The sequence below is a fragment of the Eubalaena glacialis genome, chromosome 17 (genome assembly GCF_028564815.1).
Source record: "Eubalaena glacialis isolate mEubGla1 chromosome 17, mEubGla1.1.hap2.+ XY, whole genome shotgun sequence".
Classification (NCBI taxonomy): Eukaryota; Metazoa; Chordata; class Mammalia; order Artiodactyla; family Balaenidae; genus Eubalaena; species Eubalaena glacialis.
The window spans coordinates 18,707,884-18,735,319 of NC_083732.1; the positions used below are offsets into that span (position 1 = coordinate 18,707,884).

General features: G+C 37.1%; 1 protein-coding gene across 2 annotated transcripts in view; it reads right to left on the reverse strand.

The window, feature by feature from the left end:
- Positions 1-27,436, reverse strand: part of UBE2W (ubiquitin conjugating enzyme E2 W) — a 119,877-nt gene that overhangs the window by 64,374 nt on the left and 28,067 nt on the right. For both annotated transcript variants that reach the window (XM_061172224.1, XM_061172225.1), the window contains exons 2-3: positions 16,014-16,105; positions 8,053-8,155 (exon numbers count right to left, since the gene is read on the reverse strand). In XM_061172224.1, coding sequence (XP_061028207.1) covers positions 8,053-8,155; positions 16,014-16,105 — 195 coding nt within the window. The remainder of the gene's footprint in view (positions 1-8,052; positions 8,156-16,013; positions 16,106-27,436) is intronic.

The window sequence follows — 27,436 nt, forward strand, 5'->3', positions numbered from 1 at the left end:
TTTGCTTTTATTTTTAAATTTCTACCTACATATCTGGTTTTATTACAATTTTACAAATATTTACATTTAACGAAGCACTCTTTCATATAAGTAGGAGTTCTCAAATATTTCAAATATACTGCTAACATATGGGCCTCATTTCCTTGGCTGAAGCTAATATAACACAGGAAGAGGAATTTTTTTCTCAAAGGAATGACTTCATACACTTGTGTTTCTTTTTCTTTAAATTCTGGTGATCCACCCTCCATTCCCATGAAAAAAGAGCTAAAGTAAAGCTGAAAATTAAAAGTAAAGTCTTAAAACAAGAGATATCAAGTGACTTGTCCGGCCCAATTGCAGAAGACCCCCTGAAAGACTTCGGCACAGCTGTGTTTGAAGCACCATTTATCTCAATTATATCTATCAGAATTAGTGCCTTTTTCATCATTTTTTGCTAAAAAAGTGCTGCTCTGCAAAGGGAAATGACTGCTTAAAGGTCTTGCAGCTCCATGAGTCTATCCACAATTATTTTTTAATTTTTTTATAAATGTGAACTACAGTTTATTATATGCATTTGATATTCCCACAATGTGTTGTGGATGTCTAGAGTGGGAGTTTACAAATCTCACAGAATATGCATCTGCTTTGGGGTGTTCATTCTGCCACAAAATGCCATTTGACTAATAGGATATTTTCATGAAGAACACAAGCAGTGCCCACGAGAGCTTACTCCCTGGCCACAATTATTTTTAAAGGCTATTTCTTTTCCAGTAAGGTCTTTTTTAAAACAAGTCATGTAGAACAGTGCTCTGGTGCCAAAAAAGTAAGAACTGCCAAGTTATCTCCTTTGGCACAAATGAAGCAATGTATCAACAACCATCAAGGAAAATACACAGACAGCCAACCAAAAGGTTATCACGAGATGCTTTGACTAGCCAATTCACAAAGCAGAAGGAAAGCAGTATTCTTCTTGGAGAGAAATGATTATAAACTAAATCACTCGGTCTGAGAGCCAAGAAGTATGCATGAACCAAAAGTAAAGGAGGAGAGAAGAGAAAGAAAGGGGATGAGGAGCAGTGGAAGACACCTACAGCAGAAGCAGCAGACATTCTATAAGCAGAGAAGAGAGCCAGAAATCAAGGAGAAAGAAACAGTTTTGAAGTTTGAGGGGACCGAAATAAAAATAAATTAGATCTTAATAATGCTTAAAATAAATTAGATCTTAATAATGCTTAAAAAAAAAAAAAAAAAAGCAGGGGCTTTTAAACCTGCTGCATTCAAGGCAAATGCAACCAGCCTAAAACTTCTAGCAACCAAAAACAGGGGAACTAACTTGTTGTACATGGTACAGGTAACCCCGAGAACCCAACCTGGCAGATAGAGAATTTTAGAAGTTTGTCTAAACATGGACAGGCTCCATCCAGGATTTCCTGAATTCCATTCAGGAATTCAGATGAATTCCTGAAATAAAAGAAAAAATTTTTTTCAACAGTTTATTCATGTAAAGGCTTGGTAAGCAGTCTGCACAGTTTTGATGCAAACTTTGCTATTCTGGTTCTCTGCATGTGACAGAAGAGCAACCAATGCTGAATTTCTTCAAGACTACACTCTTTTTTTTTTTTTAATAAATTTATTTATTTATTTATTTTTGGCTGTGTTGGGTCTTCGTTGCTGCGCACAGGCTTTCTCTAGTTGCAGCAAGCCAGGGCTATTCTTTGTTGTGGTGTTTGGGCTTCTCATTGTGGTGGCTTCTCTTGCTGCGGAGCACGGGCTCTAGGTGCACAGGCTTCAGTAGTTGCGGCACGCGGGCTCAGTAGCTGTGTCTCGTGGGCTCTAGAGCGCAGGCTCAGTAGTTGTGGCGCATGGGCTCAGCTGCTCCGCAGCATGTGGGTTCTTCCTGGATCAGGGATTGAACCCGTGTCCCCTGCACTGGCAGGCAGATTCTTAACCACTGCGCCACCAGGGAAGTCCCAAGACCACACTCTTAACTATCCTCGTTTATTTAATATGCAGTACAAGCCAGAGGAGGAAATGCACATTTCAGTTTTTTTAATACAGCCAAGTAGGTTCTGAAAACTTAAAAGACTTGAAGCTGTTTCCAGAGTTCAAAAACCTTTCTGGGGGGGAATCGCAAATAGCTGACAAACTATCCAAAACAGATGTGACAATATAACTGAATACGATGAATTTGAAACCAAAGGGAATAAAGAATTTTGCTAATTTATTTTTTAAACAATTTATTCAGATTCAAAGTCGTCACATAGATTGAACAGCAACCAGAGACTGCACACATTCCCCACTGCATAAACCATACTGAGTAAAATGGAATTACAGATTTTTAAGAACAAGCTATAAAATGGAAAAAAAGTCACAATTTTAGAAAAGGATATTAAATCTAATGCATGTGAACCACATCTTAAGTTCTGAGTCTGCATTAGAAGAAGTCCTCATATGTCTCTAAATTTCCAAATATCCCCCATCAGTGTGGCTCAAGTTCAAGAGCAGGTGAGATGTGATAAGGAACTATGCTCAGGATCCATATCATTTTGGAGGTAAGTTCGCATATCCCACATCCAACCTAAAATTTTAAGCAAGCCAACCTCTGGGTAACCTTTGGGTACTAAAAAATCTAAACTGAAAGCCACCAACAGTGACACTATAAAGGATGGATATTAGCTAACTGTTTCTAACGTGAAATTCATGGCAATCGTACCTGAGGACTTCCAAAGATCAGGCTCAATACTGTATGACCTCACAGTACTGACATCTTGCCACAATGAAGGCATACTAATGTGTTCAGACCAGTGCTCTGGAAGTGATTAGAAAGTCAGACACCTAATGCGGTATGTCAAGCTAGGTAAAAATACAACACACACAGACTGAGCAGTACATAACAGGCTACCGTTATGAAGCGAACCCACAATATAGACACCAAGATTTCTACAGGGGCAATATGAGGGGATGTTTTCTCTGATTAAAATTGTCAGTAGATGACAACATTTAAAGGGCAACTATAAAAACTGAACATACAAGCAGAGGGTTTAATAAACTAAATCAAATATCTAATTATGAATAATATATATGACATAGGTAGTCTAGAATAAATGATAAATATTTGACAAAAGTGACTGGGGATAAGAATTTTAGCATAGTTCTCAATTTAAGTCTCCCCTTTTAGTCATCTAATATGTATCAGCAGCATGAATATTGATAGCTTCCCCAAAGCAGAGAGAATCAGACCATGAACAAAAGGATGAGGACACTATGAAAGTAAGTTCTGGATCTCTGCAATGAGGGAATTTTAAGCAACACAACAAAAGGGTTTGTGTTAAAGGGGCATGAATAGGAGGGGGAACAGGGGTGAGGGGAAAGTGATTACTCTTCTGCCCCAATGTTTCTAAAGCTTTATAATCAAGGCAAGTATATTTTTAGCATCTTTAAAATAAGTCCAAAATATTGCCACCTTCCACAACCTCCACTGCTACCCTTCTGGTACAAATCACCATCACCTCTCACCTGGATCACTGCAATAGGGGTACCCTTGTGCCTCCAGAAGTCAATGTGCCACATAACAGCCAAGTTTCTCCTTTTAATTTTAAGTAGGAGCATGTCGTTCCTCTGCTCAGCATCTTCAAGGGCTTCCTACCTCATTGAGAGTAAAAGTCAAAATTCTTACAATGGGCTATAAATGTCTTATCCAATCTCTAATGGACCTTCCAGCCCAAATTCTCTCTCTGACCTAGGCCCTACTCTCCTCTTCTTGATTATACAACACTCCAGGGAACCACTTGGCATGCTCCAGATTCAGGACCATTGCATTTTGTCTTCACCTGCCCTTTCTCTCACCCCTTTCATGTGGCTTATGCACTCAACTCTTTCAGATCTCTGCCCCAATGTCACCTTCTCATGACATCCTTCCTGATCACTCTACCCAATGCTGCAACACCCTGACTCCTCTTTTCTACATTTTTTCACCATCTTCCATACTATATATATTTTCCTTTTTGTTTACTGTCCTTCTCTTTCTACAAGAATGCAAATTCCACATAAAGAGGGTTTTTGGAGGGCCATTTTGTTCACCACAGAATTGCCAACACCTAGTAAAGTGTTTGTCTTATGATACATGCTCAATAAATACTTACAGAATGAATGAATAAATGTCTATCTATCCAAATACTAAACAGATTATCGGCTTTTTAAAGTCAGGCCCAATTCCTTTTTAATTTTTGTGCTCTCTGCCATCTCTAAAGTACACAGTTCATGCTCAATACATGTTAAATTAACCAACCATTTACCTGTATTCTACCATAAGGGAACAAAATCCACTATATAGAAAGAATTTTATTTTCTGTATGGCTGCTGGTAAGTGCACATTACTAGAAAACAGTGATGAAAAGGTACCTCATCTCTGCTCCCATTTTAACTGAGAAAGTTTTTTGTTGCTGTTATTGTTTCTTTTAAAGCAAATGATTGGGCCAAACACCATGTTTTACATAGGTAGCCTTTTCACTGTAAAGTGAGATACATGTGAAATTAATTATAACTAGTAGAAGAAAATAACACAGCCTATAAATTTTATGTATAGTCTTACAGATCTCATTTACAGACAAAGATCTCACTGACACAAAATTAATAATTTCACAATGAGATGTTTATTCTACGGATATGTCCTCAAATTCTACTCTTGTAAGTAGTGGTAAATTTAGTACTGCTTATTGCATAGGAAAATGAAAGACTAATTACCTAACAAGAGCCAATGCTTCCACATCTGAACAAATAAAATCTTTGGTGAATGGGGAATTTTACTGCCCTTATCCAGGGCAATGCAATGGACCTTTGGAAAGTTTTAGTTATCCGAAAAATCTTGAAATCTGTATGTACAACAAGCTTTGATTACTGGACATGTTATAATTATTTTATAATCATACAGATGATGTGATTAATAGAATTTAAAAATAATTTAAAAGTATTGCTGGACTCAGAGTGGTCTGTTATTTTCTCAGTCATGGATATTAGAATATTATATACATATATATAAAAATATATAAATTAACTGATGTTAAAAACTCATATTCCAGGGGACTTCCCTGGTGGCGCAGTGGTTAAGAGTCCGTCTGCCAATGCAGGGGACACGGGTTCGAGCCCTGGTCCGGGAGGATCCCACATGCCGCGGAGCAGCTAAGCCCATGTGCCACAACTACTGAGCCTGCGCTCTAGAGCCTGCGAGCCACAACTACTGAGCCCACGTGCCGCAACTACTGGGGCCCGCACACCTAGAGCCTGTGCTCCACAGCAAGAGAAGCCACCGCAATGAGAAGCCCGCGCACCGCAACAAAGAGTAGGCCCCGCTCAATGCAACTAGAGAAAGCCCGCGCACAGCAACGAAGACCCAATGCAGCCAAAATATAAAATAAATAAATAAATAAATTTATTTAAAAAAAAAAAAAAAAAACTCATATTCCAAAAGATTGGGAACAACCGCCCTAGGGTTTCCACATCATTCTACATGTAATCTTTCACTTTCAGAGATAACATTACTTAATGGCTACATTAATAAAGTATGATGCAAATATTACTACACAGTAGAAGGCATGGAGGTAATGTGTGGCTAAAATGCTTCAGTTCAGACTCAACCATAAAGGGACTGGACTGCTAAGCTTGATTTGACTCCACAGGAAATAAGAACCATCACAGGATTTACCAAGAAGGGTGGGGATGGTGGTGGTGGATATATGTGCGAAAACCAATGAGGTAACTGCACCTTCAAATAAATCTAACAGCCCTGTGAAAGGACAGCTAGCAGTGGAAACAACTAGAGGCTATTTTGTAATAGCCCAAATAAAAGCTGAATGCTTGGACCACACAGCACTGATGATAAGGTAAGAAAAGTGGTGGACTGCCTTAAGTCTGTGAAAGGATCTGAAAAACTGCATTTAAGAGTGAGGGAAAGGAAATAAATTTAACATGAGAAGTTAGGTGGACAGAAACCCAAGAAAAAATTCTTTTTTTATTTTATTTTGTTATTAGAAAAAACTGAGTTCAGCTGTGTTAAATTTGGACATCTGGAGGTGTTCAAGTAGAGATGTCCAACAAGGGTGTGAAATTAAACCTCAGAAAGAGATTGTACACAGAGTTGGAGATCTGGGAGTTAGTGGCTTAAGATGGTTAAAGACTTTAAAAAGTGAGAAGAACAAGGGAGCACTGAATAAAGAACCTGGAGGACGGGACTTCCCTGGTGGTCCGGTGGTTAAGAATCCGCCTTCCAACGCAGGGGACACGGGTTCAATCCCTGGTTGGGAACTAAGATCCCACATGCCGTGGGGCAACTAAGCCCACATGCCGCAACTACTGAGCCCACGCTTGACACAACTAGAGAGAAGGCCACGTGCTGCAACGAAGAGCCCACATGCCACAACTAAGACCCGACGTGGCCAAAAATAAATAATTAATTTAAAAAATAATAATAATAATGTCAAAAAAAAAAAAAAAAAAAGAACCCGGAGGACACCAAAATCAGACCAGCAAGCAGGAGTAAAACCAGGGAAGGAGGATAAAAGGAATATGGGATAAGATGATAGAATTTATTACAAAGGTTCTTACGGAAATATTCAAGATGAAATTCAACTGATGGTTAAGTTTGATATTTGATTTAGAACTAAAAACTGAGAGTTTAGAGAACACTTTTCACTTGGTTTCATGTTTACAGAAATATTATTTCCCTCTGATGAAAAATTTGTGAGTTCCCAGAGTAAGCCTTCTCCAATAGTCCCCTAGGCAAAGTTTCTGAGCTGGTGAGTTGTATTCTTCCTTCACATACCTTCAACAAACTTAGGTTGAAGGTGACAAGTGGATACCTCACTGCCTTCAAGCACTAACAGTAAGATGATGCTGATAAGCCGAAAGGCAACAACAGAAAATGAAGATCATTTTCTGAAAAGAAGGAATACATTTGCTTTGGTTTTTGATTACAGTCTACACATGGTTATTATAGAAGCCTAGAGGTCATGACAATACATACGTCTTTGCCTTATTTTTATGAAAAAGATAAAAAGGAGCCCCCAACCTCTTCATTTTCTGCTCACATGGAAACTTTAGAACTCAAAGAGTCCGTTTGCATTTAATTCTATGCCTTAAAACAATCATCTCTTTATCTATAGCACAATACAATAACTGACTTCCATCTATACTCCTACATGGCTAAGAGAATTGATTAAGCTGTTTGGTATATTCTATTTAAAGTAGCAATGAAATATGATTTTCCTCAAAAATAGCATATTTTAGCACCTCACATGTTGAATTTCAGGTTATTTGGGAAATTTCACTATCCACAACACCTCATTACCTAACAATGCTACACAGAGTTGGGCACTGTCTTATCATTTTGCTACTAGTAACTCATTACCCATCTTACCAAGCCAGAAATCTGGAATTCATCCTAGAGTCTCCTTTTCTCTAACCTCCAAGGATTAATCATTCACCACAGTTAAGCAGCTCTCAAAATTTTTTCTCTACCACCATTATCCCTTGTCCAAGTTTTAAGACATTAACTAAATTGACTCTGCCTCAAACTATAATGATCAGATTTGGGGCTGATGTCTAGATATTTAACATCTTGTAATAATATATTCTGCCCTTGCAATACTAAAAGGCTGCAAAAGACAGCATGCCAATGCGAAATCAAAGAAGTGCTCCTTCCCAAAAAGCACTTGCCTCTTAACGATGTCATTCTATCATCATCTTATCTAGGAAGACGTGCCTCCAGTTATTCCAAATGCTAAGTTCTCCCACAACCCATGGGCCTGTGTTAGATTTCCATCCCTTTTTTCTGCTTAACATGAATGGATAAGAAACAGTCTTAAGTTTTCAGAAGTACAAAAGCAGCAAAGCCCTAATCTCAATAAGGTAAAATGTTCATATGATCTTCATTATATTATAAATAAGATAAAGGAACAAATCTATTCACATAATTACAATGAATTTCTTTTATAAGTTTTTACTTAGTCAAAAATCGTTAATTTAGCATTTTGCTATAATCCAAAAATACAATAAAAATTTAAAAAGCAAAAGAGTTACCTGAGGAGAGTCAAAAGGATATCGACTACTAAACTTAAATAGAAGTTGAAATTTTTCCCCTTCATATAAGGTACCTGGTGCACCTTCCATATCTACAATCCACCTAAAATAGAAAAAAAAAAAAAAATTAAACTTCAGTTATAAAGGATTGGGGTGAGAAGGAGAAAAGAGAACACCGAGTATTCCTCTATGCCAGGCACTGGGACAAGAGTCATTCGTGTATACCAACACACTTCATCCTCCCAACAATTACAGTAGTAGGTATTAATACCCCTGGCCCTATTTCCTTCTCTGACACTCCAGTTAAATAGCTAGATCAAGGTGAGATAGCTAACAAAGGACAGAGCCAAATTTTAACCCAGGTCTGGAAAAAAAAACAAAATAAAACCCAACTTAGGTGTGCTGACACCAAAGCCTGCACTCTTCCTACTCAATTTATGCTACCTTATTTTTTCAGACTATCTTTACAATTATGGAAAAGATTTTATAGATAATATCAAACTAATCAATTGCCTTTCTGATATCAATTATTTTAGAAGCTATGAGAGAAATCAGTATCAGCAATGACTACAGAGAACTGTAGCTATCAGACCAATTTTCTCATCAGCATTCTAGAGAAGGCTAAACAGGAAAAATGAAGCTAACTTGACATCAGTGCAGTGCACTTACTCTGATAGCTAGTTAAGGCTCTAGAAGGCCCTTCCTTTGTCTCTCATTATGTTTCAATTGTTTAATAAAACCCCAAATAGATTTCTATGGCATCTATGTAAGCTTACTTTGTTTTCATATATAACAATCATGAATATAAATCTGTTTATAATTATATTCTTATAACAAGAACTATCTCTTGTTCTTTAGGAAAAAAAAAAGTGCGGGTAGAGGAATAGAGATTATTATGACAAAGATGATGGGGCAGAATTTAGAAGCAAAATGAGTTCCTAATTATATCCATGCCACTTATAATTATTGTATACCTGGTCAATTCCTTTAATCTTATACTTTTCAGGTATAAAAACTTATTTTAAATACAGGGAAACAAAAGGAAGATTGAGGATACACTGTTGGGGTTCTGTTGAGCACCTCACATATTATGGACTTAGGAATATGTAAAATAATAAATGTGCCTACTCTCTGAAAGCAATCAGGCTGGAACACATATAAACCCTTAAGAACATGGCTATTCATTTTCACAGTGCACGCTAAATACCTTACATGGTAATAAAAGATGCAACCACAGACCCAAGAGGCAATATTTTACAGTAAAATTAGACAGATCTGTCCCTTAATTAGCTGTGGTGCCCTGAGTAAGCTGTTTTACCTCTCCTGTTTTAAGTACTTCAATTGTAAAATAGGTATTTTTAAAAATTAACTGCTAAAGTTAAAAAAAAGTCACCTCGAAGTGTTTTGGAAAGATACATCACGTTACATATGCAAAAAACCTAGTACATTCCTGACATCAGAACCAGTACACAGTAAATACAATACAATACAAAAGCTGCATTAAAAAAAAAAAAAAAAAAACCTATTCTCTTTAAAACTAGGTCCTTCCTCCTAATCAAACTTATAAGCTTTTGCACAGCACAGGAAACCATCAACAAAATGAAAAGACAACCTACAAACTGGGAGAAAATATTTGCAAACAATGAGATGGACGAGGGCTTAATTTCCAAAATATACAAACAGCTTATACAACTAAATATCAAAAAAACAACCCAATCAAAAAATAAGCAGAAGACCTAAACAGACATTTCTCCAAAGAAGACATACAGATGGCCAACAGGCACATGAAGAGATGATCCAAATCGCCAATTATTAGAGGAATGCAAATCAAAACTACAATGAGGTATCACCTCATACAAGTGAGAATGGCCATCATCAAAAAGTCTACAAACAATAAATGCTGGAGAGGGTGTGGAGAAAAGGGAACTCTCCTACACTGTTGGTGGGAATGTAAATTGGTGCAGCCGCTAAGGAAAACAGTATGGAGGTTCCTTAAAAAACTAAAAATAGAATTACCATATGATCCAGAAATCTCACTCCTGGGCATATACCCAGACAAAACTATAATTCAAAAAGACACACGCACCACTATGTTCACAGCACTGTTCACAACAGCCAAATATGGAAACAACCTAAATGTCCATTGACAGATGAATGGATAAAGATGTGGTACATATACACAACGGAATACTACTGAACCATAAAAAACAACGAAATAAGGCCATTTGCAGCAACATGGATGCAACTAGAGATTATCATACTAAGTGAAGTAAGTCAGAAGGAGACTTTTATGTGGAATCTAAAATATGGCACAAATGAACCTATCTACAAAACAGAAACAGACTCATAGACATAGAGAACAGACTTGTGGTTGCCAAGGGGGAAGGGGGAGGGAGAAGGATGGACTGGGAGTTTGGGGTTGGTAGATGCAAACTATTACATTTAGACTGGATAAACAACAAGGTCCTAATGTATAGCACAGGGAACTACATTCAGTATCTTGTGATAAACCATAATGGAAAAGAATATAAAAAAAAGAATGTATATATGTGTATAACTGAGTCACTTTGCTGTACAGCAGAGATAGGTACAAAATTGTAAATCTACTATACTTCAAAAAATATATATATATATATAACCAAAAAAACAAGATGTACATATATACAATGGAATATTACTCAGCTACGAAGAAGAATGAAATATTGCCATTTGCAGCAACATGGATGGACCTAAAAATTATCATAGTAAGTGAAGTAAGTCAGACAGAGAAAGACAAATATTATATGATACTTCTTATATGTGGAATCTAAAAAAATAATACAAATCAACTTACTTACAAAACAGAAACAGACTCACAGACATAAGAAACAAACTTACGGTTACCAAAGGGGAAAGGGGAGGGGAAGGGATAAATTAGGAGTATGGGATTAATAGATACACACCACTATATATAAAATAGATAAACAAGGATTTACTGTGTATAATAGCACAGGGACCTATATTCAGTATCTTATAACCTATAATGGAAAAGAATCTGAAGCTGTACACCTGAAACTAACACAACATTGTAAATCAACTAAAGTTAAATTTGAAACAAACAAACAGGGACTTCCCTAGTGGTCCAGTGGTTAAGACTCCATGCTTCCACTGCAGGGGGCACAGGTTCGATCCCTGGTCAGGGAAGTAAGATCCCGCATGCCGTGTGGTGCAGCCAAAAAACAAACCAACAACAACAAAAAAACCCACCACCACCAACAACCAAAAAACAAAACCCACCAAACTAGGTCCTTCCTAGCCATGAACATCCCTTTTTACCCCCACCCCCCACTCCCACCTACTATGCTGGGGTAGTCCAAGAAAAAAAATCACAGGACTTCTTGGTGCCCTTTCGTTCTGTTTATAAGGCAATTCTTAGGACACATAATGTACCATAAATTGACATGTGACCTATCCAAGCATAGCTCTTAAATAATAGCTAAGCGACACCCTGCAATATGTGGGTGAGATAGGTCAAAGAAGGCATACTTCTCAACATCGTGCAAGATAATTTAAAATAACATTTTGCTAATTTAAAAAGTAACATATGTTCACTATAGAAAATTTACATAAGCATAAATAAAACAAAAATCACCCAAAGATAATCACTGTCAAAGTTTTTAGGGTACATTTCATTCTAGTCATTTTGCAGTTTCTATATCAATGGACTCCAAGTCCAGTAGAGTTGCATTAGGTGCACACTTAAATTACATTACATTCAAATCATGAGTGTTCACAATTCCAGTCATGAGCACACATGCCCCAGAGTAAGGATGATGGGAGAAGTCTCACTTCTTAACCTCCTGTGAATACCCATTGTTCTGTGATTCTAATGTTTAAAACAGGTATTTTTCACACATTCATGGCTCCTAATCAAAGAAACAGCCATCTATGCCACTCTGAAGGAAAAACTAGCTTTGTTGGGTATATTAATACAGGATATATACCAATATAGCCTCTCTCAAGGGATGTTCAAAGACAATTATGACTACACAAAATACTTGCCTTACATGATATGACGTCTATGGGCTGTAACTCAAGGGGTGCCATTTTACTTTACTACATTGAGAAACCATTTCCCTATTTAATTAGTTCTAAGTCAATCTTTCTGTAACTCTGTTCCTTCCTTAGGACAGCATATAGGTTGATTTATTAGGTCAAAGGATATGATACGCATATTTTTCAAGGTCTACGTGCTACCAAACTGTCTTCCACAAAGCTTAACGTGCTTTCATCATCTTCCTTTCCCATATACCCCATCCCATATAATCCTACTTAAACAACAATTTTTTTTTTCTTTATTTTGGCCGCACTGCACGGCTTGCAGGATTTTAGTTCCCAGACCAGGGACTGAACCTGGGATCTGGCAGTGAGAGTGCCAAGTCCTAACCACTGGACTGTCAGGGAATTCCCCAAGTAATAAATAATTTTTTCAGACTATGTCAGTAGTTACATCAGAACATTGCTTTTTTGCCCTGTCTCTGACTGCTTTGATGTCTATCTTTTGCTTCAGCTTCTGCCGTGGCCTGATTAAAGAAACTGAAGAATTGAATAGGAAAAAGTATATATACAATAGTATTTTAAAATCAGTGTTTATTTCCTGTTAATTATATGCGTCTCTTTCAACTAGATTAATATTTGGTTTGGATTTCCCTGGTGGCGCAGTAGTTAAGAATCTGCCTGCTAATGCAGGGGACACGGGTTCAAGCCCTGGTCCAGGAAGATCCCACATACCACGGAGCAACTAAGCCCCGTGCGTCACAACTACTGAGCCCGCGAGCCACAACTACTGAAGCCCGCATGCCTGGAGCCCATGCTCCGCAACAAAGAGAAGCCACCGCAATGAGAAGCCCGTGCACCGCAACGAAGAGTAGCCCCCCACTCGCCGCAACTAGAGAAAGCCCGCGTGCAGCAACGGAGACCCAACGCAGCCAAACATAAAATAAATAAATAAACTTATTTTAAAAAAAAATTGGGGGCTTCCCTGGTGGTGCAGTGGTTGAGAATCCGCCTGCCAATGCAGGGGACACGGGTTCGAGCCCCGGTCTGGGAAGATCCCACATGCCGCAGAGCAACTGGGCCCGTGAGCCACAACTACTGCGCCTGCGCGTCTGGAGCCTGTGCTCCGCAACAAGAGAGGCCGCGATAGTGAAAGGCTCGCGCACCGCGATGAAGAGTGGCCCCCTCTTGCTGCAACTAGAGAAAGCCCTCGCACAGAAACGAAGACCCAACACAGCCAAAAATAAATAAATAAATTTAAAAAAGAAAAGATGACTACTATCTAAAAAAAAAAAAAAAAAAATTTGGTTTGTAATTCTTCCACTTTGGAGATAATGTTTCAGTGGAAGGGGAGTCCTAAACACTAGACCGCCAGGGAATTCCCAAGATCTAATTTTTACAAGACTATTTTCATATCCTGGAAGATGGTCCAAAGATAATAAAACTTTTGTGGTTCATTTACAGTAAATTATTTTAAAAGAAAAATTCTTGCCTGACAAATATCTCTAAGTGACAGTTTTATTCTGTAGCAAAGATGCTGTTGTTTTGGTAGTTATACTTTCGGCTGCATTGGGTCTTCATTGCTGCGCGAGCAGGGGCTACTCTTTGTTGCAGTGTGCGGGTTTCTCACTACGGTGGCTTCTCTTGTTGCGGAGCACGGGCTCTAGGCACTCGGGCTTCAGTAGTTGTGGCACGTGGGTTCAGTAGTTGTGGCACACGGGCTTACTTGCTCCTCGGCATGTGGGATTTTCCTGGACCAGGGCTCGAACCCATGTCCCCTGCATTGGCAGGCGGATTCTTAACCATGGCACCACCAGGGAAGTCCCAGTAGTTATAATTTGTGGTAGAACTATCTATACAAATATTTCAATTTTAAAAACGTAAAATGGTCCTTTAACTTTTTATAAATCATTGTGTTGTGTAGTTCCTCCCCACCCCCAAAAAAGTAAAGGTTGAAAGTGGAAACGATTGGTACCTACTTCCTTGCAAACTATAGGGCTAGCTCTTATAGGATATTCTGAGGCAGGTTAACAAAGGTAAAGAGGAAAAAGATGAAAATGAAGTATAATCCACCTGTTTAATGATATAGAACAAGAAACAGTCACTTGTTTAATCATATAGAACAAATGCTTTATACTCTAAATGTGTGCTCCATTTTAAATTCTGTTTGAGGTAAATGAAAAGTCAATTGAGAGCCATGAAAAGACATGGAAGAACCTTAAATGCATATTACTAAGTGAAAGAAGCCAATCTGAAAAGGTTACACACTGTGTGATTCTAACTATATGACACTCTGGAAAAGGGAAAACTATGGAGACAGTAGAAAGATCAGTGGTTGCCAGGCGTTGGTGGGAGGGGAGAGAAGGATGAACAGATGAAGCACAGAGGATTTTTAGGGCAGTGAAAGTACTGTATGATACCATAATGATGATACATGTCGCTATACATTTGTCCAAATCCATAGAATGTACATCATCAAGAGTGAATTGTAACATAAACTATAGACTTTGAGTGATTATGACATGTCAGTGTAGGGTCATCAGTTCTAACAAATGTGCCACGCTGGTGGGGGATGCTGATAAATTAGAGAGGCTATGGCATGTGTGGGAGCAGAGGGTCTATGGGAAATCTCTGTACCTTCCACTTATTTGGCAGTGAATCTAAAACTGCTCAGTCAACTGAGAACCCAGCAATGTTTTAAAGAGATCGTTATAGAGCTAGATACTCTATAGTATCTATAGTATGTAGTAATACACACTACATTTTCTTTTTTTTCTTTTTTTCGGCTGTGCTGTACAGCATGGGGGATCTTAGTTCCCAGACCAGGGATCGAACCCATGCCCCCTGCAGTGGAAGCATGGAATTCTAACCACTGGACCACCAGGGAAGTCCCCCATACTACATCAGTATATCCATTCAAACATCAACATATCCTTTCTTCATATTCCTGTTCTTAAAGCTTGGCTCCTGTCTTAAGTACGGACTCAAATGTCAAAGTCAAAGGTAACCAAAATTGTTTCTTCTGAAAATAAATATGTCCCTGTTGTGTGAGCTTTGGTCACTTTTGCTCTTTGGACCCAGAATATCACTAAATATTTGAATTGTTAAATTTGTCCTACAAGTTGGTCTACAGTAAACTTTTTCTTGTTGGCTTCTACCCCTTTTACATTTTTGGAGTTTTTTTAAGGAGAGAGTCAATTGCTTAAAAATTTCCCATTTTAGAGCATTTACTCTTGTCTAACAGAATTGTTAAATCAAAGGAGTGGTAAGAACAGACCACACTGGGTTGTGAAATCTTAGGATGATACTCTTGAAAACACTTTAAACTAATTCAAATGCTCATTTTTAACGGAGGGGACCCATATCGCTACTCTTCTTGGCACATACCTGGGAAGAGACTTCTGCTCCACTCCCACGGAAGGAGCTAAATTAGAGAACACGTCTACGTCCTCCTTCTACCCTTCACTTTTTCATCCTCATGGAAAAGCTTCTTATCTATTAAATGAGAATGCTAAGAGTCTGACATTCATTTAGCTACCCTTCTGTAAAGAAAGCAACTACGTAATATGTTCAGGGGACAGGGATAGAGATACCTCTTGACTGTCATTCTCTTCAGAGCCTTAAATGTTTCTGAAAAGTCTGATAAATAACCTCATACCAAACTGCTCTATTACAGGTGAAGAACATTTCATAACAAAGTCAGACCAAAGTTTTTAAATGCTGCCTCATTAGCAGGAAACTTTTATAAAACGAAATTGTATATATAAATGCACAGAATAAGATCTGTTTACTGTACTTACCTCTTGGTGGAAGAGAATGGGATGAAATACGAAAATAATTCTGTATTTTTAAAATGAGTATATATTCATACATTACATTGATAACAAAAGAAAAACAAACAAGAACTTTGAAACTTAAACACTTACTGTGTAATTGAATTTTGAACACTCTTTTCATTTAAAGTCATTCCGGGAGGTGGGTCATTTTGCAAAGCCAACAGTTCCTTCTGTAGTCGTTTCTAGAAAAGAGTATCAATAATAACTTGTACTTTTTTTCCTTACAACATAATACAATATACTTGTATGCACACAGTCTGAAATCCTTGATTAAATTTCGTCCAAATGCTCATGGCTTTTCCTTTACAAGCCCCTTATATCTTCTATATATTTTACATGCCTAATTCTCAAATTTTTAATTGCCTGTCCTATAATTCACAATCTATTGTCAAAATATTTCTAAATATATTTGTAAACATTGATGCTGTAAAGTGGTTATGAAGAGCAGCCAGCTACCTATAAAACTTCAAAACTACTCCATTAAAGTTATAAGGTTATAAATGCTTAAAAGTTTTAGCAGGGTTTCCTTTACTGCTTTTCAATTATAAAAACCACAGTTCTCCATAATCCTTAAAAAATGCATCATTTCAGACAGACAGGCTTTCCAGAAGAACTATATTAAGTTAAAAAGTCTTTTGAAAAAGTTTAAAATAATTTTAATTTACAATTTACAGCCCCTGTTTATTTTCTTAAAATAGGATCATTCACATATAATTTAATCTTTCAACACCAGAATATAACATACCAGGGCCTGAGATACATAAAGTTATTTTTTCACATACTAGATGCCCCAAAATGGCTATGTATTTGCATTCTTGTTTGTACAGCTTTTATTGTTCAGTTCTTCCCTTGTTATCATCAGTGGACATTCTTTTTCAGTATACAACAAAGCAAAACAAAAACCACAGCAGCCCATAATTTACGGGTTTAAAAGCAAAATAACCAATGTTATTAGAAGTGCATGTAACATTATAAAGATTCTTAATGAACATCTTTTCTTGGATTAAAGCACACAAGCATGGATTTCTGTTCAGAACTCCAAACAACTCTCTACTTAAAAGCTAGTTTCTGATTTTTCTAGACAGTGAAATATTACTATCAATACAGCAATGTTTCTAGATCCTTTCAATTCATAATGCCTTTAAATAAGCATACCACCATCTAACAACACTACAGAATTAAAAACTCCTCCCTTCTTTGCTAAGAATCAATGGCTCTTTAAATTGCCCAAAGTGGAAACTTTTCCTCAGATGGTGCAATATCGTAACTGCTAGTAACATGGAAAATAAGATATCAACTAATTGCAATTTCTGACCTCAGCTGCCTTCCAAAATGCAAAATTACAAATTGAAAATTAGTTTAGAAAAATTTTAATTATCCAAAATACAGAAATAAAGCTGCATAAACAATTTGTTTTGAATAAAGGAGGAATATATTTGTTGTAAGTGTCTGTTAGAAGAGGGTTTTTAATTTATCCTACTTCTGTCAACAAATGTGGGTTCTGTGATCAAGCAAATTTTCAGAAACACTGGGCTCAACAACAACAAAAAAAAGGATTTTTTTTTAAAGCAGGAATTCTCAGAGACTTCTGATATACTAACTTGCACAATGATTCTCTAAGGGGAGGAAGATAACATACAGGCTTCCAAAAGTACTGGAATCCTCTCAGTGTGGGGCATCTTGGAAAAGTCTTCTTTCAATGACTACATTTTGGGAAACACTGCTGTGGAAATCCTCCAGATCTTGAAAACTTTACTAAGACAAGGAAGACAGCCCTTGTTATTGAATTAAGATATAAAGGAAGGTCGATTTGCATAGCTACCAACTGAAACAGGATATAAAGGCAAGTTAAGAAGACTCGTGTTGGTGTAATTATTCCTAGGTCACCTGAAGATAACGGTGAAAAGCACTGTGGAAAAAGAAAAGTTTTCCCCACCCTGACACTACTTCTTATATGTCCACAAAGAAAGGGGCCTGTGGTATAGCCAAACTCCAAGAGAATCTCCAAGTAACTGCCTCCTGGTATTCACATCCTAGTGTAGTTCCCTCCCACACTGTACCAGAGTTGGTCTGTGTAACCGATAGAATACAGCAGAAATGATGGTATGTCACTCCCAAGATAAGGTTATGAAAGATTATGATTTACATCTGGGTCATTCTCTCTAGAATCACTTGCCATATTGTGAACAGTCCAATTCAGAGGCCTACGCGGTAAGGTTAGGGCCGCCTGCCAATAACCATGGATGATTTGGAAGAATCTCCAATCTGGAATCTCCAATTCCAGCCAAGATTTCAGATGACTGCAGCTGGAGCCAGTATACTGCCTGCAAACTCAAGCCAGAATCCAACTCTCTGCTTCAAGACCCTTCGAATTACATGGGATTATAAATGCTTGTTCTTTCAAATTACTAAATTTGGGGGTAATCTGTCACACAGCGAAAGATGATTAATACAGAACCTCTGCTCCAACCTCTCCCCATTAGAAGGGGCTATCATCCACTATCATCCATTTTCATCCATTGAAATCATCCATTTCAATTTCAGTATCACAGGTCAGAATCCAAGACATTCACTGGAGCATGTTTTTTCATTGAGGGGTGGAGTCACTACATTAAAAAGACAATTCATGCCAGTCCCTTACTGTCTCTGCTATCAGGCAATAAACTACCTTGCACATCCACATCCTCTGCAATAAAGAGACAGAGCAGGACAAACATTTGGGGGGTTAATGAGTACTTACTAAGCACACTAATAAAACTAATGATTTACCAGTGTACTAATAAAACTTACCGAAAAAAAAAAAAAAAGATAAGAGTAGAAGATCAAACAGTGTATCTGGCAGGCTCACAGAAACAGGGAATTCACTCTTAGGTATCCTTCCTGGAACAATAATCATTAAAGAGGGCAGGAAGTGTCTTTAAGTAAGCAAACAGGTCCCTCAAGGGTCCTCTGGCTCCTCTAAGAAACTGGTTCTAAGAACCCGTTTCTAAGAACTGAATATGAACACAGAAGCTAAAAAAAGAGGACTTAGAGAGTTCAATGTAAAAATAAAGGAAAATTCATACTCACTTGAGAATGTGAAGAACTAGCATAACTATTTAGAGATAATATCATGTGTTCAGAGATCATACGATGTAGCATCTATCAACAGAAAGCTATCATCACATGAGGAAGCATTCACCTCCTAACTTTGAAGACAAAGTGTTAGCAAAAGTAGATGAGAAACACGTGCATTAGAACACTAGCAAAAGCAGTGATACCACCAGATTATTAGACCATCAGGGCAACATTGGCTGCTTTCCTAGACAGTGGTGAAAATGAGAGCCTAGAATTGAGATAACTGGAGATAACTGGAAAATAACTGCAGAAGGTAACTAAGTAAAGAAGCAGAACTACTTACAAACTACTGGGAGCTAAGTGGGCTGAAAAATTAACAGTTCCAAAGGTTCATAGCCAAATATCACCCTGTCTGTCCCTAAATTGGAGAGATATGGGAAAATTAATTACATATATTACAAATGTACCATGGTTCTCTGAATCTAAGACACAGCATCAATCATAAGACGCACTATTATTTTATGTAATACTAGGAAAGGAAAACTGCTACCAATTAAACAATTACACACCACTCATTAGACACGTCTTGATTTCAGATATGTTAAAGTAGGGGAAAAAATGTGCATTAAAAAAATATATGATATAATGTCATTAATAAAAGTTTGATTTTCCTGGGGACTTCCCTGGTGGCACAGTGGTTAAGACTCCACACTCCCAATGCAGGGGGCCCAGGTTCGATCCCTGGTCAGGGAACTAGATCCCACATGCATGCCACAACTAAGAGTTCACAAGCCACAACTGAGGAGCTGGCGAGCTGCAACTAAGGAGCCCGCCTGTCACAACTAAGACCTGACGCAACCGAATAAACAAATATTAAAAAAAAAAAGTGGCTAGAGTAGACAACCCACTTTCAAAAGAAAAGTTTAATTTTCCTGACTCTTTAAGTACTAGAACCACCTGAAAAATAAAAATTAATTTTATGAGTAAATTTAATATGCCTAAAATGATTCTTCTCTCAATATTTAACACATACCTGGCGATACATGATCTCAATCTATAAATATGCACTTTATTCCCAGACTGTGTACAGCAGTACATCTGTCTTCCAAGGCAAAAAGGCCAGGCCCAGAATCTAACTGTTTTAAAGCATCCCAAATCTAGAGTAAACCTGAAAATTCTATCTAGCCCTCATCTTGTGTTGGCTCAAGTCTGGAAAACTCATAGGAATTTGAGCTCTTCTAAGAGATCCAAGTGGGTTTATATACTCAGTAAAAAAGATCCTGGGTTTCCCTGGTGGCGCAGTGGTTGAGAATCTGCCTGCCAATGCAGGGGACACGGGTTTGAGCCCTGGTCTGGGAAGATCCCACATGCCGCGGAGCAACTAGGCCCATGAGCCACAATTACTGAGCCTGCGCGTCTGGAGCCTGTGCTCCGCAACAAGAGAGGCCGCGACAGTGAGAGGCCTGCGCACCGCGATGAAGAGTGGCCCCCACTTGCCGCAACTAGAGAGAGCCCTCGCACAGAAACGAAGACCCAACACAGCCAAAAATAAATAAATTAAAAAAAAAAAAAATCCTGATATATCTAAATACCATGGAAAAAAAAAAGATTTAACACTTTCAGAACTGGCTTGGCTTTTCAGTGGCTCTATAGTCCAGCCAGCACCTCCCTTTCTCTCCTTCCTCATGAATGCAAATGAATCTAAGTGATATGAATCCACTGAAATTTACTACTTTTGGGGGTAAGAAAACCACTGACAAATTTTGCAGTTAACTATTATCAACGACAAGATGTTGGGAAACACCACAAAAGTGAATGGCATTCCTGTACGTCATCATACGATGGTTGAGACTCTCTTGACTACTGCAACATCCTAGGACGTGTGACCCTGCACTTAAGAGTGACACAAGTTCAGTTCCTAAAACTTTTTCCCACTTCAGTACACGTGAGGGATTATTCTTGAGATTTACTCTTCCCTATGACTGGAGCTTACTACAGGGGTCGAGGAGAGTATTTATGTAACATGAAAAGGCTGCCCAGGAGCTTAACGTATCCTCTTCTCCACTACTACATCTCCAAGAATCACTAGAGTAGCTGCTTCACAGCAAAGGTCAAGTGTGGGGATATAAAAAGGCCAACAGAATAAAACAGACACACATATTATTACTCTTAGCCTTATGAGATTTAAAGTCCTCGGAAAGCGCAAGATACAGTTTTTATACAAAAGAGTAAAAGCAATTTAAAGATCACTTTAAAAACTGTAACCACTATGGGAATTCCCTGGAGGTCCAGTGGTTAGCACTCTGCGCTTCCACTGCAGGGGACACAGGTCTGATCCCTGATCAGGGGACTAAGATCCCGCATGCTGTGTGGGACAGCCAAAAAAGAAAAAAGAAAAAAAACCGTAATCACTATGTTCTAATCAGTCCTGTTCCATTTCCCCCAACTGATAATATCAATGCCTGTCCCAACACAAACCCATAATGTTAAACCAAGTTTGAATATGCCATGTGCTTCCCTGGCATGATCAGGAAATGAGACAAAATGGATGAAGACTAACACTTTTAAATATCAAAAAAATTTTAAATGAACATGGTAAAACTCTAAACTCTAATACAGATCCCTGACATTATGTGTATTGAACATAATTTAGCCTGTTAATAATGATTACTCGCAATTATACTCCAATAAAGATGTCAAAAAGTTTTTTTTTTTAAAATAATGATTACTCTATTGTGACATCCTCAGACAACAGTGAGGTGGTCTACAAGCCCACATGATCCTTCAGTATATAGTTCTGATAGCTTGATAGCCCCAGTTTTCACTCTTTTAACTGTCATCTGCTCTTTGACTATCAATAACTTGTCATAATATCTAACCTCTAGTCACTGACATTCTCTTTCTTTCTCCTCTTTTCTTTCTCTTTTATTTGCCGTTTCCCCCTCCCTAGCCCCACCATACATTACCAAGCAAAAGGGCTTACTTACTTTGGTGAATATATCACATTATTTTCGTGTAACAAATCTTAACCCATCTTCAGTGCTGGCATTTAACACTGCCTAACATTTATTGCTTCATTTGCTCTTAAACCATACTATACTCCCTCACTGAAATTAACCGGAGAAATTAGGTACAATTTTTCCAAGTCCTCATAAAATGAAAAGCACAGCCCAGTAACAGGTCCACAGACCACACTTTGTGTAGCACGGTGCTAAAACATGGTGTTTCATCCCAATGATGCCATCTTTACCTCTTCGGCTTCTGATCATTTTCATCAATGCTCATGCTTATATATTAGTTCAAGTTTTTGCTTTTTCAGACAGCTGAGGATGATGGGTATGACTGTATAAAAAAGTACTACTACATTTGTATGACAGAGAACATTACTGTTTAATGAAGAATACCACACTCAATGAAATGCTCTTAATAAAAACAAAAAAGAAAAAGACTAAGTATTTTAAATAGCATCCTAAAAAGCTCATTCATATATAAAACAGTTCAGCTTCTAAACTAATATATTTGTGTAAGTATCATCCCACACTAATATATGTTGAAACCAAGCCACAAAATATTTAAATGATACTCTTATGGTTATGAATCAAAACCACGAGAGAGTATATCCCTCTTAGATACTAATAATGGCAGTACATCAATGGACAAACTGACAAGATTCCTGGCCCTGTAAAGCTTAAACTCTAGTGAGAGAAGAGAGTTAATAAATAATAACAAAAACAAATAAGTGTATGGTATATTAAAATGTGATGAAAAATGGAGCAAGGAGTTGGAGAGTTAGGCCTCACATCTTGTAAAATTTTATTTAAAACTGACACTTTGAGAAACTATTCTAAAGGGTAGAAATCCTTATTTAGTAGGGAGAAATATAAACAAGAGAGGGAAAACATTAAAAATGTAGAGATATACGACAATGATTGCTAATGCAACTGTATATAAAATGCCCAACATGTTTTCTCTAATTTCATCTAACAATCAACTAAAGGTGGAAGGTTAACAATAGGAGGGTGTGATAGAAAAAAAATAAGAATACCATACACATTAATATAATTTCACTAATAAATTACTACTTTCCCCCCAACAATATTAAACAATTACAACATTTTTCTTCTTTCAGGGTGAGATGACACAGCACTGAAATGATTTTATCTTATTTTAAAATAAGGTAGAATTTGATTCATGCAAATTAAGAAAAAATACTTTTTTCCTAAGTATACTTCTATAGCCCTTAATTCTAACATTTATTTATTGAAACTTTTCCCCCTTTTAGGAAATGGAAAGCCTTCAACAAATCAAGGTGTTCATTCTTATTTTAAACTAACATTTTTGGGAATTCCCTGGCGGCCCAGTGGTTAGGACTCGGCACTTTCACTGCCGGGGGCCTGGCTGTGACCTTGATCAGTGGTCGGGGAACTAAGATCCCACAAGCTGCTCAGCATGGCCAAAAGAATAAAAAATTTAAAAATAAACTAACATTTTTAAAAATCAGACTGGGATGCAAAAAAATGACAAGACTAAATGATTCCTGTTTGTGAAGAGCCCACAGTCTAAAAAGAGAGACAAATATGTAAATAATCTCTACATGATTTCAGGGTACAGCAGTGTTCAAAAAGAGAGTGATCAAAGGGGAGAAGAACCAGGACCGTCGTATACTGAAAGCTAAAGGAAGAATGCATTTAAAGACTAAACAAAATTTTATTTCCAGCACAATGTAGATACTCTGAATAATTCCACAGAAAACAAAAACAAAGTGAACACACGAACTTTGAAATATTCAAAGGATCAGGGTTGGATTTCACTTTGGGGTTTTCTACCAAACCCAAGGCGGGTACCAAACCCAAGGGGGGCAAGACCAAAAAGTGAGGAATCTCTCAGAAGACCTGCATAAAACTATGACCCTTCAGTGTAATAGTGAATAAGATAAAGGGCACAGAAAGAGATAACAATGAAATCTGCCTGCTTAGAACTTAGCAATGGGTATAGGAAGAAAAAAACGTCTCCCATGAAATGTCAAAATCTCAAGCAGACACCCACATGGGTCTGAGTCTGAATTCCTGCTGAGAACCTTAGGCAAGAATTTAATCAAGTGGTCAAGGAAGTAATGCCCCAGGCAACTAACAGAAGCAAAAAAAAAAAATCCTGGGGAATACAAGTTTTTTCCACTGAGACAACAATTTGTCTTTTCAGAAACTAGAAAAATACTTTAAAAAAGTAGTAAGAACCAAATGAGAAATTATTCAGAAGACAATAGCATAAAATACCTGATGCAATAAAAATCTATCTTCCTAGCTGGAAAAGCACCAGATCCCCAATTAATTTACTTTATGTTCTTGTAGCATTTATATAACTGTGAGCAACTCTAAGGCAGAGATTATGGTCTACTTATCTTTGTAATCCTAGCATTCAAAACTGTGCCTGATAAATAATGTTTTTCCTCAGTAAATGCTTTTTTAAAAAATTAATAAGGATGTTGACTGCTTCACTGTATGCAAAATCCAGAAACAATATATGTGTCTATCAATAATTTTACAAATTATGGCATATGGAAATAAGGCTACACAACCATTAAGAATGATGTGGATCTCTGTGTACTAACAACAACAGAAGAATCCCAAAACATACTGAAATGGAAAAAAAAAAGCCTCAAAAGTACATATAATTCCTTTATATTAAAACAAAAGAGATTTATACAAACGTCATATAAACGCATACGGAAGAGACAGAAGGAAGCACATCCAACTATTTTACAGTAGTTCCCTCCTAGCAACAAAAATGGAGAAAGAGGACACCCCTGTTTACACTATATACTTTTATATTATGACTTTTTTATGACAAGAATGTAGAAGTATATTTCTTGTATAATTAGATTTAAGGGCTCAATGGATGAAGAAAACATATCCACATAAAAACATGAAAACAAATGTTCAAAACAGCATTAATCATAACAGAAAAAAATAGAAGCTACCCAAATGTCTATTAACTGATGCACAGGTAAACAAAATCTGTTGTATTCATACAGTGGAATGTTATTTGGCCATAAAAAAAAAAGAATGAAGTACTGATACATGCTGCAACATGGAGGAACCTCAGAAACATTATGGTAAGTAAAAGTGGTCAGTCACAGAAGACCACATATAGGTTGATACCATTTATATGAAATGCCCAGAAGAGGCAAATCTATAGACCTAAAAATTAGACTGGTATCTGCCAGTAGATGGGAAGAAGATGGAGAGTGAATGCTTATGGGTACAAGGTTTTCCTCTGGGGATGATGAAAATTTTCTATTAGATAATGGGGACAGTTGCATAACTGGGTAAATATACTAAAAAAAAAAATCACTGATTGTACACTTTAAGTGGATGAATTCTATGGCATGTGAAATGTACCTAAATTAAAAAAAAAAAAACCCTTTTTAAACTCAGTGGATAGATTAAACAGTAGGTTAAACACAGGTGAAGAGAGAATACCTAGGAAGATGTCTGAAGAATTTTTCCAGGATGTAACAGAGAAACAGAGGTGAAAACATGAGACAAAGAGAATACAAGAGAATAGGAGGCAACATTTAAAGAGATAATGCATGAGAATTCCCCAGAACTGTTCAAGACATCAATCCTCAAGTCCAAGTCCAGAATGAATTCCAAACAACATAAATAAAAAGAATCCCAAGCTCACATCACTGTGAAAGTACAGAACACCAACTGAAAAAGAGCTAATCCTAAAACTAGAGAAAAGATTACCTACAAAGATACACAAAATTAGACTGATGGCTCTCATTTTAAAAGCAATAATTGAAGTCAGATAATACTAAAATTTAGAAAACAAGTGGAATTTTATCTTTCATCTAAGTGAAAATAATTGACAATTTTAACTCCTATACCTAGCAAAACTACATATAGTTTCAAGAACACAGGTGAAAAAAAGGTATTTTCAGATAAAACAGAGTTTACCACCAACAGTAAGCAGCTAAACAATAAATCTTAATTTCCTTCTGGAAAATAATCCTAAATGACAGGTGAAAGATGCAAGAAGACATAGGAAGCAAAAATACATAAATATGTAAGTAAATCTAAACAATGATTGTATAAAACAACACAGGCTCACAATTCCTTATGTAAAAATTCCTGGGGCCAGATGTTTCAAAATTAAGAATTTTCTGGATTTTATAAAAATAATAACAATGCACCCCACCAAACTAATTAGTATTTCGCACTCAAATATGTGAATGTTTACAGCATATGAAATTTTTAAAAACACTAGGCAATCGCATACCCACTCATTTCAGGTTTTGCCACAAGAAAAATTTGTAGTCAACTTCCAAAAAGTTTTTATTTCTAAGCCATTTTAAATTTATTTTTTCCACTTTATTTTTTAAAAAAGTACTTTTTTCAAAAAAATTAAAACAACTATAGTTGTTTTACAATTTTGTGTTAGTTTCTACTGTACAGTGGAGTTCCCTGTGCTATACAGCAGGTTCTCATTAGTTATCTATTTTATACATATTAGTGTATACATGTCAATCCCAATCTCCCATTTCATCCCACCCCTCCCCTTCCCCCCTTGGTGTCCGTATATTTGTTCTCTACATCTGTCTCTATTTCTGCCTTGCAAACTGGTTCATCTGTACCATTTTTTTAGATTCCACATATATGTGTTAATATACAATATTTGTTTTTCTCTTTCTGACTTACTTCACTCTGTATGACAGTTTCTAGGTCCATCCACGTCTCTACAAATGACCTGATTTTGTTCCTTTTTATGGCTGAGTAATATTCCATTGTATGTATGTACCACATCTTCTTTATCCATTCGTCTGTTGATGGGCATTTAGGTTGCTTCCATGTCCTGGTTATTGTAAATAGTGCTGCAATGAACACTGAGGTGCATGTGTCTTTTTGAATTAAGGTTTTCTCTGGGTATATGCCCAGTAGTGGGACTGCTGGGTCATATGGTAATTCTATTTTTAGTTTTTTTAAGGAACCCCCATACTGTTCTCTGTAGTGGCTGTATCAATTCACATTCCCACCAACACTGCAAGAGGGTTCCCTTTCCTCCACACCCTCTCCCGCATTTATTGTTTGTAGATTTTCTGATGATGCCCATTCTAACCAGTGTGAAGTGATACCTCATTGTAGTTTTGATTTGCATTTCTCTAATAATTAGTGATGTTGAGCATCTTTTCATGTGCCTCTTGGCCATCTGTATGTCTTCTTTGGAGAAATGTCTATTTAGGTCTTCCACCCATTTGTTGATTGGGTTGTTTGGTTTTTTGATATTGAGCTGCATGAGCTGTGTATATATTTTGGAGATTAATCCTTTGTCCGTTGATTCGTTTGTGAATATCTTCTTCCATTTTGAGGGTTGTCTTTTCATCTTGTTTATGGTTTCCTTTGCTGTGCAAAAGCTTTTTAAATTTCATTAGGTCCCATTTGTTTATTTTTGTTTTT